Source organism: Delphinus delphis, chromosome 9 (assembly GCF_949987515.2).
Source record: "Delphinus delphis chromosome 9, mDelDel1.2, whole genome shotgun sequence".
In the NCBI taxonomy this organism is placed as follows: domain Eukaryota; kingdom Metazoa; phylum Chordata; class Mammalia; order Artiodactyla; family Delphinidae; genus Delphinus; species Delphinus delphis.
The window spans coordinates 43,468,809-43,488,944 of NC_082691.1; the positions used below are offsets into that span (position 1 = coordinate 43,468,809).

Below are 20,136 nucleotides of genomic sequence, written 5' to 3' on the forward strand. Positions count from 1 at the left end.
AATGAAGAAAGATCTGTATTATTTCAGTGTTTTTTAAAAAGAATTTTGCATCAGTTGGAATAACAAGACCAAAATTTAACAACAAATAACAAAGATGTATACATTTTATAGAAAGGGTTATATTCCTCTTATTCTTTGTGCTATTTTTTTGTAAGTTAAAAAAAATAATACTTTCTCCAAACCAATCTGTCACATTCTCTTTATATATACTCTTACTGATTTAAACCTAAAAAGTTGAGGAATCCATAACTAAGAAAGCAAGGAGGATATTTTATAGGACATATATTACTTAAAGTACAAAATTACTCTTAAATAACTTTTATTAGAAAAAAAGGAGAAGGAGTTATTGTGATAAACAACATGCAAAGAAAAGCAATTTATTTTCACAATAAAGGGAACTATAAATCTACATTTATAGTAAAAATTTCATGTCATTCTATAAAACCCAATCTCCCAAAGACCCATTTCAGAAATCAAAAGTTTCAGAAAGTTTAGCAACTTAGCTAAGTTATTCAGGTATACAGAAGTTTAAAACACAATTATATATCTTACGTTTAGGCAATCCTTCCCCTACAACTTCCTTCTCATAAACCAAATAAACTTATGTACTTTTCCAAAAACCTTCACTTAGACTCAAGAGATGGACTTGAATAAAAATGTTTACTATAATAATTCTAGCTATACAAAAAAATCAAATCAAATAGTAATAACAAACAGTACTTTATTTACTGTGCCAATATTATAAATAAACCACCCAAAAATATATTTAAAAGCACTTAAACTGTTTAAATACCTGTTGTTCTAGTATTAAGAAAAATAATAGATAATATATAGCTAACATAAAACATTACATAAAACTAAATGGCAAGCCCACAAAATTTTGTTCTTCTCAATTCAACTTATTTACCCTTCAATAGTTAAAATTCCAATTACATTAAACACATAGTTAGAGGACCCTTCAGCGTATAAGCATTTATGAGTTATGAGAAGGTTGAGATTTCTAGTTAGCTGAGGGCGTAGTCCTTCAAGCATGGAAAATAGTATTTCAGTCATTTTTAATGGGAAATTTAAAGAGAATCACATTCTTTGCTTCATCAAGAAAATCCATTAAATATAATTTACTCTATCTTTATCATTCCAGGGTCACAAGTATGAGTAATAGATGCTGCTACATGTCTAACAATGTGACAGCCTTTTGTGTTTGGACATGAATATCATCAGTCTGCTGTTCTGTTTGAATTCTTGTATTCAACTTTTATAGGTCCTCCTCACTTGCTTAAAAAATATCAGTCACTACTTTCTGGTATTGTCAGTGTCATCTGTCTAAGCAGCATTTCTCCGACAATAATTCACTGTGGATTCAGAAACCAGATCACTGGACATAAGACTATGCAAATTGACAGTTTATAAAAACATGAAAATGAGGACTACTAAGTACATGGACTCAATGTGGGTTAACTATAGTCTTTTTTGCTTAACTTAGGGTTTTTAAGCAAGTTCAGATTGCCAATAACCTGGGCTTTTGATAAGTGAAGAGTTATAGTATTAATGCTTTCCTAGTTCATATCAAATTACAACCTAATTACTACATATTTACTTTATAAGTCTGTGCCATAATAACTTGCAAATTATGGTTTCTAGTGTACAACTAGAGTCAAACACTATGATGAATATAAAGGTGAATAATAATTCATTACCTTTTACCTTCATGTACTAAGATGGTTCTTGCTGGTGTGTGTGTGTGTGTGTGTACGTATTATGTATATGTACATATATATATTTCAAGCTAATAAATTAAAAACAAGTTTGCTACACTGATATAGTTCAAATTTGTAGCTGATTTCAATTAACTGTAAACTCAAGTTATCTTTCAGCTCAATAATAAATGCAAAAGGGAAAAGAAAGACTTTATATGCTAGATTTGTTAGAAGATAATGTTGAAGTATATGCCATTTGGAAGTGACCTAATCCTTACTGATTCCTTCATTAGTTATACTTTTTAGAATGACTTAGTCTACACATGGAACTCATGTAGTAGTGATGGGTTCCAGAGGAAAGGAAGAATCTGCTTGATAGAATCAGGGGTGATATGGAAGTTCTCTCAAGTTATAGCTCACTCAGCAGTAAATAAAAACTGTAATTCCAAGACTAAGCAGCAGAAAGGAGTAGTTAATACACTTAGTAACTGCCAAAATCCAGGAGAGGAAAAAAGAAAATGAAAAAGAAAAAGAAATAACCCAATCTTGAAATCAATAACTCTGTTAATAAACAAACATATAAATATGAGCCTTTTCTAAAAACGACTAAAATTATTTCCATATGGAAAAAATATAGTTGTTTCTACACTAAAATATTTAATTGAATAAATCTATAGCTTCGTGTGCTGGTAACAAAAATATCCTGAGTGATACAAGGGAACTCCAGCAGAATTTGGAAGAATTAATTCACCATAGACAAACGTAAGGAATGCCATTAAGAACCCTAGAAATCAAAGAACAATTTAGATGGTAAAAATAGTAAATTATTTATTTCATGCACACACACACCATTTTGTAAACTTTAGCAAATTTTGTCAGCCAACAAATTATGGCTAAGTTACAAATATAGGTCATTTTAAAAACTCAAAAATCAGAAGCTCGTAAGGATCTGCAATCATTCTGCTACCTAAAAGCTGAAATAGAGTTGAAGTAGTTATTGATCAAATTATTATTTATGACCTCTACATCTACTTCTCACACATACTTGGAAATACGTAATTACAACACATAATATAGTACATATTTAATGTATCAAAATAATAAATCTTGTGCAAAAGCAGTCACTGACCCACAAAAGCTGTGATATAACACAATATACTTTATTAAATAACACAAATGTCTATGTAATAAAAACGGACTATTATACCAATAGCACATATATTAAATAGGAAGACAATGTCTTAAATTAAAAAATATAAAACTAACCTATAAAGATACACTATGTTTTTTAATAAAATGCAAACTGGATGCTTAAAGAATATCCTCTAAACATCTAATAAAACTGTACACATTAACATATTATGGGACATTCTAAAATTACAATTGTAAGTGAGATAAGATAAATCCCATTTATAAGAAAAGGAAACCTCATTGTTTAATTAGATTTTTACTAAATACAACTTCCTAGGCATCAGACTCATAATGGATACAGATGTCAATAATAAAGCAGCTATATGTATATGGTCTTTTACACATTCATTTAACAAAATGCAGTGACCAAATAAACATAGTTCTATATGTATTTAAAATACTTACTTAGATATGGTTAAGTATAGCACCCTAGACATAAAAGAGGAAGAAAATGATTTATGTTCCTATGTCCTATGATCCATGGGAGCAATCAGTCATGTGTTTATCTGATTACTGAGAATATACACACAAGTAAAAAGAAACAACTTATTTATTTCTGTCTACACCTAAGAGACAGGCCAGTGTTCCAAAGGGTTTCTTAAATTCCCTTAATTTCCAATTGATAATTTCACTAGAAGAGTACACTAAATAACTAGTTTTCAAAACTAACCAAAAAAAAGGTGTACCTCCTATATATATAATTTATAGCCAGATGATTAGCTAAATTTCATGAAGAAGAGAAATCCGTAACATGGACTTGAAAAGTAATGTACATGTTTTATGACCAGGTTGATCCATAATCACAGATATTTTTTATGGCAATGAACATTTGGTTTAGGTCCCTTCCAAGTCTATATACAGTAAAATAAAGAACCAACCTTGAAAATATATACTGTTACATCCATTTAATTAAAAAAAACAAAAAACTCACAACTAAATATCAAGAGAATAGATGGGTTGGATTTTCTTACTTTTTCATCATTTCTACGCAAAAATTCTATAGAAGAATGACCAAAAGAATTGGTCTTAATATTACTTACATAAAATCTTACTAGCAACTGAAACACCTACACAAATGTATTAACCAGTAGTGACAGACTCTTTCATTGAACAGTAGCCAATTCAATTATTCCTTTTAACAGATGGAGAAAATGCAGGTTTGTGGCCCATGAGTTAAATCACTTTTAAAATACAAGCTTGCAAAAAATTCTGCATTCTACAAATATTAGAATAACATTTAATATCAATAAAGGCAAACTTTATTCCTTTTTACAACACTTTTAGTGCAAATCACCTATATGAGCATTTTCAAAATAATTAGAAAATGTCTTTTATATGATATTTCACAAATAAAGGCTAATGTGGAGGTCTTGAACATATTTTCATTAATGTCACTATAGACTCTCATCACATGCAATAATGAATGAATGAGTGGTAGGAAAGACAAAAATATTCTGTAAAGTATATTAACTGGAAAAAATATTTGGATAATTATTGAAATCCAAATTCATGTTTAATGATCACTTAAATAATGGGATCAATTCAGTTAGCTACATCTGCAGTAGTCAAGTTACAAGATTAAAAGTGAAAGGCAAAACTAAAACATGAAATAAAAGAATTCATATAAAAATACACAATAAGGTCAAGTACCTCTTCACAGCATGAGAGAATGATTAGACATTTTCATACCTGAAACACATCTGCTCTGTTCTTTAATAAACTGATCTCCATCTGCTCATGCCCTTGGAAATTTTTCAGCAGTACAACCCGCTGTGCTCAAGCCCCACATAACTTTGTATTTCCCTGCTCATAATTAACTAATTATTCTCTAATCAATAGTGTAGATCTTGATTTTACAATGTAAATCAGATAAATGAGATAATGGCTGGAGGTCAGTCTCATTTTATTCACAAAGCCCAGCATGAACATCCAGTTTCATTATATCCTATGTACCTGAACAGCAGTGAATCTTACAGCAGGCCTGCAGAAAGTCTTAAGACTGTGTACTGGGAGAAAGAGGTCTATATGTTTATTTAAAAAAAAAAAAGTATTTGCAAAGCATGTCTATCTCAGAAATATTTTTAATTGCAATCCTTAGTATTATGTAAATTGATAAAGTGTTGACTGGGTAGGAAAAAATTTCTGCCTTCATATGCCATGCAACTCTAAAGCTGAGTCTCTTAAACAAGTTTTAATTGTCAAAATGATTTCAGAAAGTTTAAAGAAAAATTAGTAATGTTAGTATTCCATTCTGCTAGAGACTCCTTCTGAATTCCTTGAATAGATTTTGGTGAAATATTAATAAAATATTCCCATACTGAGAATCAAGTAAAACAGTGGTAAGTTTTGTCAAATAAAAAACATTAAGAGTTTAAAAAGAGTGATCTAGTAAGTAATAGGATGTAAAAACAGGGAAATAGGATAATGAGTGTGAATATTCTTATTATTTATTGGTCAGTGATCTATTTTTAACATTATAATTGTAAAATCAGATAAACACTCAAGAAACACGAATAACAATGATATATAAATGATAAATAAATTTCATTTACAAACAAAATGGATAAAGGTTAAGGCTAAATTTGTTTTCATGTTAAACATAATCCTAATTTCAAATCTTTTCCTAACAAAGGAATTAGTGAATTATGGACAAAGGCTATGTTCCTTGATTAATTTCTGTACCTAAAATGGTGCTGTGTCCAAAATAGGTATAAAATAAACACCTGCTTAACTAAACTTATGTATAATAAAGAAGTTATACTCTATGTGCTATAAACTACTATAATCCCTTTTACCTAGAAACAAGTATTTTTGAAAATTTAAGGGCCCTTTTAACAAGATTAAAGCCACATTCAATCAATCAATGTCAACCACAATACCATGATTCTTTTCAAAATATTATACACAAATGGTTCTCAAAGGATGTCCCTGGCCAGCTTCAGCATCACTTGGGAACTTTTAGAAATGCAGATTTTCAGGCCTCATCCCAGACCCACTTAATCAGAAACTGCAGGGAGAAGTAAGAGGGAGGAAAATGAGGAGGAAAATGAGGAGGGGAGTAGGTGAGCGATCTGCTTTTAAACAAATCCTTGATTCTGATGTACTATAAAGTTTGAGAAGCACTGCTATATATACTGCCATGTCATTCTTCTTGTAGTTCAGAGTTATTTATTTTACTTCTTGATATTTCAGTGTTTTTTTCTTTCCCTATCATGCGACAAATAACCATCATTTACCTGTTGGACTGCTTTCTCTTATACATGTATGTAAAATATGAACTATTTAGTGTATATTCTCTTGATATACACATTAATATCTCCTTTGAATAACAACTGGACCAATTACAGAAAAGGGTTAATTTTGTACCATGGAAATATGAGAGTGTCTAGGAGATGATTAGGAGAAAGTGTTTCATTCTACTCTCTTCAAAAGTTCTACTCCAAATACACATTTGCAGGACCAATGATCTTATGAATATTATGTGGTTTATATTCGTGATGTGTGACAAAGATTCTTAGGGCTAGCACCAAATATGGAACCACATATCCACCACCGAACAGTAAGATGGAGAATGATGATAATATGGTATTCTAAATAGAACCAGGTGGAAAGGACTTTGATTAATAGTGTCACCAAAACCACAAGGTTTAATGATTTTTCAAAAAAATCTAAAATAAAATGACCACTAGTAATATCTTACCATATATCAAAGGAGAGTCAGGTCCAAATGCACTAGCATATTCTTTTTTAAGGAAATGGCAATCTGACATTTTTCTTAAAATCAGCTGCAGTTCAGCAATAGTAATAACTACCAACTTTTTCTTAAGCTTATGCAGTGATAAATAATGAATTCTTTTTCTAAAAAAAAAAAGCCTACTGGTTTTGCTACAGGTTATTAATATTTTTCCTCCAATGTTAGGTCTTTCAATAAGTTAATAATCTCAGTTTATACATATTTTATATACATACTGCTTTTATTAAATATCCAATAATATGGTTCCTTAGTATAACTAAAGATTACTAGCATACAGCAACTTTATATTTACACTTGCTTTTAATTATCTATAACATTTCCTACTCTATTCCTAATGTTTGAACTATTTTCAATGCCACTATACCTGAAAAGATGTCCCAAACCACATTTATAAATCAGGAAATTCCAAGAGACATGTTGACAATTTACATGTATATATGTATTTCAATTTCAGCAAACAGTCTCTTCTAAATCAGTTCAAGATGAAGTGATGAAATATTCAACATATTTCTGTCGTTGATTTAAGACTTGTTCATTAAAGCTTGAAGACCAAATTTTAATTCTGTAAACCTTTGGAAAGATACAAATGTTGATGAAGATCTTTCAGTTGGCAGGCTGTATAGTCAAAAGCTTTGTGTCTCTCTCCTTATTTTGTAACCTCATACTTAAGGTTGAGAAAAATAAAATTATACTGAACAGAGAAAGTTTGTATTGAATCAATAAAGAGTGAATATATTTGGTTATTACTAAAAAATATCTAGAGATCAACACAGATATATTCTTATTTACAAGCTTAAAATCTGAAGTTGCAAAAACTGCATGCTACTAATATTAGTGCTTTCACACTAGAACTAATGAGTCAAAACTAGAATGGCATACGCTTTCACAAGTCTTTCACTTTTGCTGAATATGATAAATAGAAGTAACATTTAATATAGTCTACAGTTGTTTCCCAATGCAGTATTTCATATATGAATATATGTATTAAGTTGGATGAAACAGAATAGCAGACTCATGGAATGCATTATCTTTCTTGTTTGTTACTAGATTTGTTCAACAACAAGTAGCACATTGCATGTAAGTCCCACAGGCTTCAGTAACTCTTAAGTAAGTCCAAATACTGTCTATCATTTGCCAAAGAAGCAAGAGGGGAAGACATTACTTAATAGGACAATTCTGACAAGACATCATCTAGTATTTTTCAACAATGCACATATCAAATGTTTCTGATTAGTGCAAAAGAAAAAAAGGAGAAAAAAATCCACACAGGCAAATTAACTGCCTTGTCAGTCCAAGTAACAAACCAATCAATTACATTCTATCCAAACCTGACAAGCAAAGGCAACTTTTTGCAGTGATAAGCTTATGGGAAAGACAAGATAGCTGTTCTCCTTTACTTTATATACTCTATTGAGAGTGTTATCCACATTTTTAAAATCACACTTATAAAAGAGGTTTCCAGGATTGCCTCCGAGGATGAGCTGTGGCAGAGTTGGGTCTCATGAAGGGTATCTACACAGTAAAGTGATAAGAAAAGAACATTAACATTTAAAGATCACAGCAGCTCTGCACTATGTCTTATGAAACACACTAACAATACCATAGTAGATTCAAATAACATATGATCTGGTCCAAAGAGACAGATGCCCTAAACCTAAATGCCATGATCTTGTAAAGGTTCTTACTAGTTGAATTGGAACTATTTCATCATTTGAAACACTGAGTTGCCTCTTGTATTATTATTACTTTTAGTTGTCACAATAAATCTATCTTAGTAGAACAAAAAAGAAAATATAAAAATGATGAGGGGTTTGTATTTATATAAGCAAACATGTAATTTGGTTAATAGATGCTTTAAATAATAGCAGTTTGCTATTTTTTCATCAAATATGGCAAGTTAACAATGCTTGAGAAAGCATGCAATATACTGAGAACAAGCACACCTAATCAGTACATTACAGGAGTGGTTCTACTCAAGTACAGAGTCTCAGGGAGGAAATATTCAGATGATTCTTATTCCCTGGGCCTATACTTGCCTTCCTTTTTTTAAAGACTATATTGGAAACGTTTGCTTACAATTATGAAAAGTATATCCCTAGCTAGCTATTTTAGTAGATTTGTGCAACAAAAGTAACAGAGAATACACCTCACTGTAAAGACCTGGTCATTGATTATACAACACTAATTTTGGCCAAATTTTCAAGTCATTCACTTGCATTTATTTTTCAAAACTTTCTTTAGTTTTTCTTATATTTATTTCCCTACCGACGCATTTTCAGAGGAGAAATTTTAGATGCCTGGTGATGAGAAGTAACTTTCTTTTTGATTGTGGAAAACAAAATTTTATCATTTCCTTCAGATATTTACATCTGTGCAGATGAGATTAAATTACCAACTAGTCACACAGTATAGAAAAAGTTCATTTCAATATTTAAGTATTAGAGAGATGTGTTTAATGCTTCTAAGTTCTACTGAGAAAAAGAAAGTGAAAAGTGGCACAATCACAGATAAATAAAGCACTACTATGCCATCGACGAGCTACCATGCCAAAATGAATAAATTCCAAAGAAAGGAAAAATAAAATTGTACAAGAAAAAAAGAATATAACGTGAAACATAGTTTTCAGAGACATGTACTTATCAGCATATGAGAAGTAAACAGAAAGAACAGAATTCCCTCGTTGAGTAACAAGGAAATAGATAGGAAGAGCTGAATTCCCTTGCTAAATAGTCACATGTGCTAACTTTTCTCAGTGCTTCAGGCTCCAAGTGATGAAATGTAAGCACATTCTAAATCTGATATTCTGAGAAGCGCTTTGCCTGCAGGTTAAGCACTACTAGATAAGCAAAATGAAAGAGGAAGCAACCACATCATTTACCACAGAAGTACATTTAAGTTTTAATTACATGCACAAACGATAGAGAGTAGCAGACAACCCAAAGATTCATTTGTAGTTAACACTGATAGGAATTTAAATATATATTGGGTTGGCCAAAAAATTCGTTTGGTTTTAAGTAAAAGTAAAAGACATTTTTCATTTTCACCAAGAATTTTATTGAACGATTCACTAACTGAATGAACTTTTTGGCCAACCCAATAGATACATTAGATGTCACAGAAATCTGCTTTAAATTCTAATTAAATCTAAATTTAACTTTGAAAAAAACTGAAAAGCTCTAACTAGTATTCTTCCATCCTAAAATTTCACTTAATATTCAGAGTAAGCAACATGACTTGTCTTGGCTGCTACCGTCTTAGGACAAAAGACTACTATGTGGTCTCTTATATCAGAGTTCAAGTCTTGGCTTTCTATTTATTCCATATGCTTCTAATAAGCTTACTTACAAATTAATGTAGAAAAAAGGGAATTAACTATTTTCAAAGGGCTTCCCTGATGCAAGCACCAATGGTCTGTTATCCTGTATAGTTGGATGCCTACCAAGAAAAAGCACCTACTTTTGCCCCAATGAAGTCAAATATGCTAAAGGAGCACAGTTTGGTGAGCGGTATGCCTAATGATTAGAGCATTAGCAACACAGTCAAGACTGCCTAGACTCAAAACTCTAACTCTACCACTTCCTAGCTGTATGATCTTGAACAAGGAATACTTCTCAATTTCCTCACCCATAAGATAGGGATAAAATCAATATCTGTGTAATGGAGTTTCCTTGAGGACTACATGAGATCAACTATACAAAGCATTAGCACATTGGCCCTTAATAAGCACTCTATAAATCTCAGCAACTAATATGAACAACAGTAAATTTATCAAACACTAGTAGTATTTAATGGAAGGAAAAAACTGTATTCTAATATATAACAATTTATAGAACAGAATTTCAATATATAATTGGAATAATTTCTATTTCATGATGCTTAGTGCCTCTGTACCTCAGTTACCTAATCTCCAAAATGGAGATGGTCATACCTCAGAGGACTGTTGTTAAAAACTGAATGAGATAATACACTTAGAAAGCAGAGAATAGAGCCTGGGATATAGTAAGCATCTAACACTAGCATTATTTTAAATTCCAGTTCATACAGACTTTTAACATGTCTATGGGGTTCAATTAAAATGTTAAAAATATGAGATTCTTATACATTATTACCTAGATATCAAAATTCATCATCAACTCCAAAATTTATATCCAATCTTATCTACAAATTCTAATTCCATTAATATGTCTATTTTATATGTCTGAAACTATAAAAAACCAACACAGATCAAAACCTTGTTATAGGAGGAACAGATTTAACAGGATGTTTCAAAATAAAAAAGAAAGAAAAACCAGAAAACAATATAGTTGGTTTCTAATACTAGAAGCTGGATTATGCTTGTTTTATATGATTCCAAGGATTGAAATTATTAAGAAGAGATATGTTAGCTCACTTGGAGAAAGAAATTGCCAGTGGTCAGAGCTGCCTCAAGAGGGAATGGGTTACTTATACACTTCTATCCCTGGCAGTAGCTTTTTCCCTGTGGCTTTAGTAGTGATACTGAGCAGATGATTCAAGTGTCAAAGAATAGTGAGATCCTTTTCAGAACTGTATTGTATTAATACTTGTTTTGAAATTGCTTTGAGTTACAAAAGTTACAAAACCTGGGGAAAAATTGAGGTTGATGCCTTCACTTTATAGATGAAAAAATGACTATCACGGTAACTTAATTCAAGGTCATTCATCTAGCCAGTAGCAGAACTATGGGTGGAGTCCCAGTCTTTCTTAACAATAGATAATCCCTTTTGTGTAAGTTAACAATATTACCACATTGCAATAGAAAATGAGTTTGTAATTACAAAAAATAAATTTTACAGAAAAATAAATGAGTGAAACGAGAAATATTTCATTGCTATATATGCTAGAAATTATGATGTTTACTACTCTAAAACTGCATACTCCAGAAATACCACACTTCACTATGTAATTAATGGTTACCATGTTCAGGCTTCTGTTTTCTTTAAATACAATTTACTTGTCTATAATGCATTTATTTTAAAGAGAAAAAGAAAATTTAAAAATTCAAACACTGATAATGTAACATAAAAATATTTATAAATCACACTAAGTTACTTAAAGGTTTAATGTTTTAATATAGATATGAAAATCAAAGAATGTCATACATTGAATATTAAATGTGTGAAGCAGGTTAGCTATTCCACATGTCTAACAAATCATCAAATCAACTTAATTATAAAGGAAAAAAATATACTGAATAAACATTTTCTTTTCAATCCAAATTTTATCAGAATACCACCTTAATAAGACAGATTCAGTGGCAGCTTGTCTACTTTCATTATCCAAATATAAATATTTTGAATATTAAACATCTCTTTTCCAATTTTTACTAATAGAAAAGCATTCTTAAAATGTAACTTCTAAGTTGTTTCCTTCACAAGACCCAGTTTATTTTCTAATTTCCTCTTTAGAATCTAATCTCTTCATGATGTACAATACAGCATCAATTTAGTTCTAAAGACATTAACTAAAATCATTGATCACTGCTTTTTATAAAGCCAGGTCTAGGGCATAACGGGAACACTCTTAGTGTTAGGGATGGCCAAGTAACTCCTAAGAACAGTGGTAAAAAGCATTTAATTTTAAATTTTAGACTCTTTTACCCTGAATGGTTCAGTAAATGTTCAAGACAGCCTTGGAATAATTGTATTTGGAGAATAAAGAACAGCTGGGCTCAACAGAAAATGAAGAAGCAGGAGAATGCATGGCCTGCTCTGAAAGTTAGGGAGGATTCTGGTAGAATTTCTTCAATGACTGGAGTTTGGGTTTAGGCCATTTAATCAGGCAAGAGAAGAACCCAGAAGGTTGGAGGAATCAAGATACATTAGAGCTACAGAAAGCAGTTATACTCTAGCAATAAAAAATGTGGACAGCCAAGGCAAAGAGAGTGGGATCCAAGGAGGCCTAATCAGAAGTGAGAAACATAGAAAGAAGGCAAGAGGAAACACTGAAGCAGCTAAGGTGTACAGAATAACATCACAGAGAACAGTGTAGACACTGAGAAAGGTCTTAAGTAAGCCGAAAAAATGGGAAAAAAAGAAATGGAGATCAAGAAACGTTATGATGGAAAATGGTTCCCCAATTACTCTGATATTTTTAGTTTTCAAATAATGCACAGCAGGTATATATTTTAAACTTTTTGAACACAATTATTAAAATTATATGAATAAAAGTAAATATACTAAGATGCTATAAGATCATAGTAATTCAAACTTTTTTTATATTTTTGATTTTTTGTAAGTATATTTTTATAACAAAAATTTTTAAATATACATGAAAATTTCACTTACCTGCCTTTAAATTTTAATTAATGGACTTTATTTTTTAGAAGTTTTAGATTTACAGAAAAATTGAGCACATACACTCCCCCCCTTCCCCCCACCACATCTCCCTTTAAATTTAAATTTAAATGTTAAAGTCTTCATTTTCACATCATGGTGCCTTTGATAGATCAGGGGTAGAGAAAAATGAAGGCAAAGAATGCCAGAAAGACAGAAATAGAGGAAGAGACAAATATGCCAAGATTTGGGAGTGTTCACATTTCACTGATTCTTATTCAGTGTGATGATATTGAAAAAGTTGCTGAGTTACATGCAATGGGGATAAACAATGAACTTGAGAATGTGAAAGAAAGGGAGACTTTCAGATGAGGATTAAGCCAGCCTTAACTCTGCCTCTGCCAAACTCTACTCCACAGATTTAGAACCTACTGATTCAGAATCTCCAAGAATAATTTTATGATCATGTTGTTTGTAATTCTTCCTATGGGTAACTTGCATCTCTAGCCAAGCTGAGAACCACTATCTTAAAGCTTCAGCTAAAGGGCTTCTGGAACAAAGCAGTGGTTCTCAGAGTATGGTCCCCGAATCATCAGAATGAGCAACAGCTGAGAATTTATTACAAATACAAATTCTTGGGCACCACTCCAGAGCGTCCAAAGCAGAAATTCTGTGGTTTAATAAGCCTTTCTGGTGATTTCAATGTACCCTAAAGATTAAGAGCCTTAAAGTAGACTAAATTCAGCTGCTGTGAAGAAATCACAAAGAAAGAGGCATAGAAACAAAAGCTAAAAAAAATAAAGGGAGGTAGGAGACAAATTACAAATATTCCAGTTGACATTCAACTAAGCACAGACAAATATTATTTGTATACATAAATACTGTGGTCACCAAAACAAAGCTTTAAAAAAAACCCCACAGAATATTAAACAATCTCATCTTGAGGATCTCCTATGAGATAATTCAATTTCTCTGGACTCAGCCTGTGGTCCAACTAAACCAAGGACATCTACCCAATTCTTTCAGTTCCTCTGTTCTTATGGAACATGATTCCTTACCAGACCTTCAGAGACACAGAGACACAGTCATTTACTTAAAGTAAAGGTAGGAAAATTAGGATTGGATACTTGAGTTGTACAGAACAGATCTGTAACAGTTACTAGATCTATTTCCAGGGTTTGGATTCCTCTCTGTATTTATAATCACATAACTTTAAGTGCATTCTGAAAATTTCTACTTCAATAGCTCCTAAAAAGAAACCTCACAATTCCCTATGATGTCATTCACCTATTGTATTTGTCTCCAAAAAATAAATATAGCCACTAATCTTTCTGTTATTGGTATCACCATTCTTTCAAATTAGTTACCTTAAAGTCGGATAGTTTGGTTTAACACTCCCCTTTCTTCCTTGCCTCCTCATTTTCGTTAATTATCTGCTGTAACTTCTACTGTGAACTTACGTCTCCTGAATCTACTGAATCCTTTCCATTTATTTTTCCATCAGTCTAAGTTCTAGGCCCCCAAATTGGTCTATCTCCAGCTGCCCATTCCTTCATCACACAGGGCACCACAATATCAATCTCCTAAAGGACTATTCTCCCTATTATCTCTTACCTTCAATAAATCCCCATTATGACTCTTAAAATCTTTAGACTGAATCCAGGCCCCAATCTACCTTTAACCTACATTACAAATGACTCCAAGGATCCCACGCTATTTCTTTATTCATATTCATTCTCTTGAAGGATTTGGTACCTCCCATCTCAATCTTCTGAAACCTGCTCATACATACTTCAACATGCAACTCAAATTTCTCCTTGGTTTACATAAGATTTCTCCCTCATCCTTTTAGGAATATTCCCATCATCCTCTAAATTCTGATGTCTCTTATATACCTTCCATATAACAGTTTGATGTATGAATAAATAAATGCATTTTAATATCCTTAATAAATATTGAATAGTTTAGAAAATAAATTTGATGAGAATAAACATAGGAATCTTATTTTTAAAAAAATAGGGAGAAAATAGATTCTATACTTTCTTTACAAATGAAAGCGTCAAAAGCACAGTCAAATAAATTTTTGGTCAGAGTGCTCAAGGCTCTCACTACATGAAACTCAACTTTCCTTTTAAAAAGATCTACATTTACAGGTCATGTCACAACAAGGTTCTTGATATAATCAGGCAATTTTTCAATTCTTTAATAATTGACACCAATGAGTAAACGGACAAAAGAAATGGGTCTGGAAGATTCCAATCACTTAAAAAGAAAGTCATTGACTGATATAATTTCACTTGGATGTGACTGAACCCCACTTATTTAGTCTTTCCTAGGCCTATCTTCCTTGTGCAGCTGTCTGTGTCCATCTAATTTACTGAGCGCTACAGGGAGTGCCTAACAATTTCACTCAAAGCAGAAGTCCTCCTCCATTTGCTATTATTTGGAGAGAACATACTTAAAGAGTTACTTTTATGTAGTTCAATGTATCAAAACTGGCTAAATCACACTTAGGGCCCTTCATGTATTATCTTTGAAATGAAAAAAAAAAATCCTATTTAACAGTAAATGAATCTTTTGAAAATTCTGGCAATTTTCAGAAGATTCTGGTAATTATTTCACTTACTGTGTTCTAGTTTCTAACTCTAGTTCTATTAACTAATAAAGTCAGTATAAATCAAAATTGTAGTTGATAAAGTTAAAAAAACAAGATGAAAACAATCTAATTCCAAATCTAACTTCTTTTTTTTTTTTTTTTGGCCGCACTGCACGGCTTGAGGGATCTTAGTTCCCCAACCATGGATTGAACTCTGGCCACAGCAGTGAAAGCACCGAGTCCTAACCACTGGACTGCCAGGAAATTCCCCCAAATCTAATTCGTATCTTCGAGTACTACACGTTAAGAAGTGAAGTATAAAGGGAGCAATGTTATGTATATTTTATGTATACATATGTGTGTTTATATATATTTATATATAAAAGAAGAGTTATTCTTATTTACCAGTATAAAAAGAGGCTTAATGAGACTGAAAAGTTTGCCCACAGATAACATGTCTGGCTGATATCAATAAACCACACATCGTTACCAAAAATTATTTTCAGGGATTTAAGACCGCCAAACAACATCAGAACAAGAAGTAGGAAATTTATAAAGTGAGCAATTTTATACATGGGATATACTACTACTACTATAATGGGTGCAGAATTTAAAAAGATGTGACTGTGAAGATTAAAGGTCAAACAATGCATGAAGAATTAAGTTTTTTTGTACCACTTCCACTCAAGTGACCAGACTAAATGTCACAGAATAAAAGTAGCTACTGTCACAAAAGGGAAATGTGGAAACCCAATGACATACAGTGACATGACACTGCAAAAGTTATTTCCAGTATTTAAACAATGAAAAGACTTGTGCAGTTAATCCAGAAGGAGCTATATTCTCTAAAACTAAAATGACAACTAAAATGATGAACAGTCCAGATACTAGACTAAAAGTGTTAAAAAGTATAAACATTTCATTAAAACTAATAATACTGTTAATAGGGCATGTAAGGACACAATTGTGCACTATAAGAGTCTCTTTAAAAAGAGTAGGATTATTGTAAGGACTTAATAACACAGAACCTGTAGAAACAGCATGATAATGAATGCTGAAGTCAAGAGGTCTGGGTCCTAAACCTAATTCACACTAACCAAGTGATCTTTTACAAACTAACCATCCAAAGAAGTACGGAAAGATTATAGTATGCCAAATTTTATCCCAGCACTTGAGATATAAGTATAACTCTTCATTAAATTCACAGTCTGATGGAGGGGTCAAGTGAACAAAAGTGTAAGACTCTGAATAGGAGAGATTCAATACAGAGTGGTAAGTATTATTAGCATAGAGGCCTATATAAACTGCCAATGAAGCATATCAGGTAGACAGACTATCTTGCTTGATGAGTAGGAGAGAGCAGGTTGAGGAAAGGATTAACAAAACAAAACAAAAAAGATTAACAGAGGATTAAAGCAAGTGTTAAAAGGTAAGTAGGAATTTATCAGGGAGAGAATATGTGGGGTAAAATTTGATGCAGAAGGAAAGTACAGAGGAATTTTTAAGAAGAGTATGTCAGAAAATCCACATAGTTTGGTAGGTTGGAGTTAAGAGTACTTGTTGGATAAAAGTGACAGGGAACACCTCTTCTACTGTACTGTTATGAAAAGAGAGGGAAGGGTGGTGGAAGAGAGATGCCTATGGATATCAATAAGGTTATATGTAAGTTACAGGTTCCATGTCAGAAAGTTTAGGCATTTCTGTCTGATGGCTTCTGTTTCCTATGTGAAGCAGGAGACGAGGTCATTTGTTAAATATGAAGAAGGAAGAGAAAAGGTGATGAAATAAGGAGCATGAGAAGAATGGAAATAGGTGCTGTCAGGAATGAAGGTTCAAGTTGCACATCAAAAAACAAAGCAAACAAATAAAAAAAAAAAAGATAAAGAAAGAATCACAGTGTCTTTTATTGCTGTGGAATTACCCCAGAAGCCAAATTAGAAATTCTCAACCTGTTAATAATTTTCTTTCAGATTAAAATGGAAAGGAGATCCAGACCATTAAAATTATAAAACAAAGTACAGTTTTATTTCCTCTACTCTGACTAAAATTAGATTATGACTTAGTCAGATCTAACTTAACTGACTCTGCATTGCCCAAGCAGTTAAAATTAGCAAAAATTAATGGTAAACATACATATTTTCAGATTAAAGATAATTCAGATTTCAATGAAGTAGGTACTATCCTTAGAAACACAAGAGAAATGTTAAGGGTAATAAAACTCATTTAAGACTTTAAATATATCTTAACTCATAGAACAATACAGCCATGAAGAAAAAAATGAACTGAATTACTACACAAACTATAATAAAACAAAGTATGACAAAAACTACTATCCCGATCTATTGGGTGGGCCAAAAGTTTCATTTGTTTTTTTCCATAAGATGGCTCTAGTAGCACTTAGTTGTTTTTAATTTCATTCGAAACAATTTTGTTAGAGTGTATGTGACCGCTGTCATATCAGCGTGCATTTAAAAAAAAGACTTATCAAAATTGGTGAATTTTTGTGTAGCCATTTTAACGTTGAAGATGGAAGGAAAAAACCCCAACATTTTAAGCATATTATGCTTTATTATTTCAAGAAAGGTAAAAATGCAACTGAAACACAGAACAAGATTTGTGCATTGTAGGGAGAATGTGCTGTGACTGACTGAATGTGTCAAAAGTAGTTTGTGAAGTTTCATGCTGGAGATTTCTCGCTGGACGATGCTCCATGGTCGGGTAGATCAGTTGAAGTTGACAGTGATCAAATTGAGACATTAACTGAGAACAATCAACGTTATACCATGCAGGAGATAGCCGACATACTCAAAATTTCCAAATCAAGCATTGAAAGTCATCTGTACCAGCTTGGTTATGTTCATCACTTTGATGTTTGGGCTGCACATAAGTTAAGCGAAAAAAACCTTGACCGTATTTCCACATGCGATTCTCTACTTAAATGTAATGAAAACGTTCCGTTTTTAGAACAAATTGTGATGGGCAATGAAAAGTGGATACTGTACGATAATGTGGAATGGAAGAGATCGTGGCGCAAGGAAAATGAACCACCACCAACCACACCGAAGGCCGGTCTTCATCCAAAGAAGGTGATGTTGTGTATATATGATGGGAGTGGAAGGGAGTCCTCTATTATGAGCTCCTTCTGGAAAACCAAAGGATTAATTCCAGCAAGTACCACTCCCAATTAGACCAACTGAAAGTAGCACTTGTCGAAAAGCGTCCAGATTTAGTCAACAGAAAACGCATAATCTTCCAGCAGGATAACGCAAGACCACATGCTTCTTTGATGACCAGGCAAAAACTGCTACAGCTTGGGTGGGAAGTTCTGATTCATCCACCGTATTCACCAGACATTGCATCTGCAGATTTCAATTTATTTAGGTCTGTACAAAATTCTCTTAATGGAAAAAATTTTGATTCCCTGGAAGACTGTAAAAGGCACCTGGAACAGTTCTTTGCTCAAAAAGATAAAAAGTTTTGGGAAGATGGAATTATGAAGTTGCCTGAAAAACGGCAGAGGGTAGTGGAACAAAAGGGTGAATATGCTGGTCAATAAAGTTCCTGGCAAAAATGAAAAATGTGTCTTTTATTTTTACTTAAAAAACCGAGGGCACTTTTTGGCCAACCCAATAAATAAGGCTTTGACATTTTGTACATAAAAATAACGTAACTAAGCCAAGTTACCACTAATATCTGATGACTGTTACTCTAAAATATTAAATACGAATGCCTTTAATTAAAATCTGTAGATTCTCTATTCTCTACAGTTATGTAAAGGGCATACCATGTCATAAGCATGGAGCCTGGGACTGGGAATATTAAAATTAACTTAATTATTAAGATATGGTACTTATACACTAAGAATCATGGGTGGAACAAGAAATATAGACTAAATATAAATGACGGAGAAGCCCTCATTCCAGAGAAAAACAGGCGATCATTTTAGATAAGAGCAAGTTAAAGTTAAAGCAAGATGGCATGAAACTAACAGGAAAGTTTTAGGAAGGAGAACTAGGTTATCTGGAGCTGTGAATAACTGAAATGAAGATAAAAAGACGGGGGTCAGGTTTGGAGGGCCTTAGAAGCCATGTTTTAAACTCTGGATTTACCTTGTAAGAAATGAGAAGCTTCTGGACAAATTTAAGTACAACATGAACAAATTCTTTATACAACTAGATGGAGACTGGTGACATTCAAACTAGTAAAGGTGCTGGTTACTGTAATAGACTAAGAGGGAGTTAATGAAGGCATATAACTTCTATTTCTATTCATTTAATCCTCACAGCAATTCCATGGATAGGAGTGATTACTATTCCCAGTTTATAAATGAGGAAACTAAGGCACAGAGAGAATATAACTAACTCAAAGTCAAAACTAATAACTACTGGCCGAGGATTTGAACCCAAATAATTTGGCTCCCAAATACAACTATTTGAACCACAGTTTTGCCACTGATAAGAACTAGAGTAAAACACTGAAACTATGAAAACCAAAAGTTTTAAGAAGGAACGTTGGTCACCAATGTTAAATGCTGAAATGAGACCAAATACGAAGAGTACATAGAAAATTAAAAGGCCATTGAATTTAGCAATTCAGAGTTTGCCA

General features: G+C 32.4%; 1 protein-coding gene across 10 annotated transcripts in view; it reads right to left on the minus strand.

The window, feature by feature from the left end:
• PHF14 (PHD finger protein 14) overlaps window positions 1-20,136 on the minus strand; it is a 199,592-nt gene that overhangs the window by 71,491 nt on the left and 107,965 nt on the right. For 2 of the 10 annotated variants that reach the window (XR_009520605.1, XR_009520606.1), the window contains exon 17: window positions 7,007-8,154. The exons of 6 other annotated variants lie outside the window; for them this stretch is intronic. Coding sequence is in view for 1 of the 4 variants with exons in the window: in XM_060020450.1 (XP_059876433.1) it covers window positions 8,142-8,154 (13 nt within the window). In the remaining 3 variants the exon portion in view is untranslated. Of the gene's footprint in view, window positions 1-7; window positions 8,155-20,136 lie in introns of those variants that run through there. 2 more of the 10 variants (XR_009520607.1, XM_060020450.1) reach the window with 2 other exon arrangements.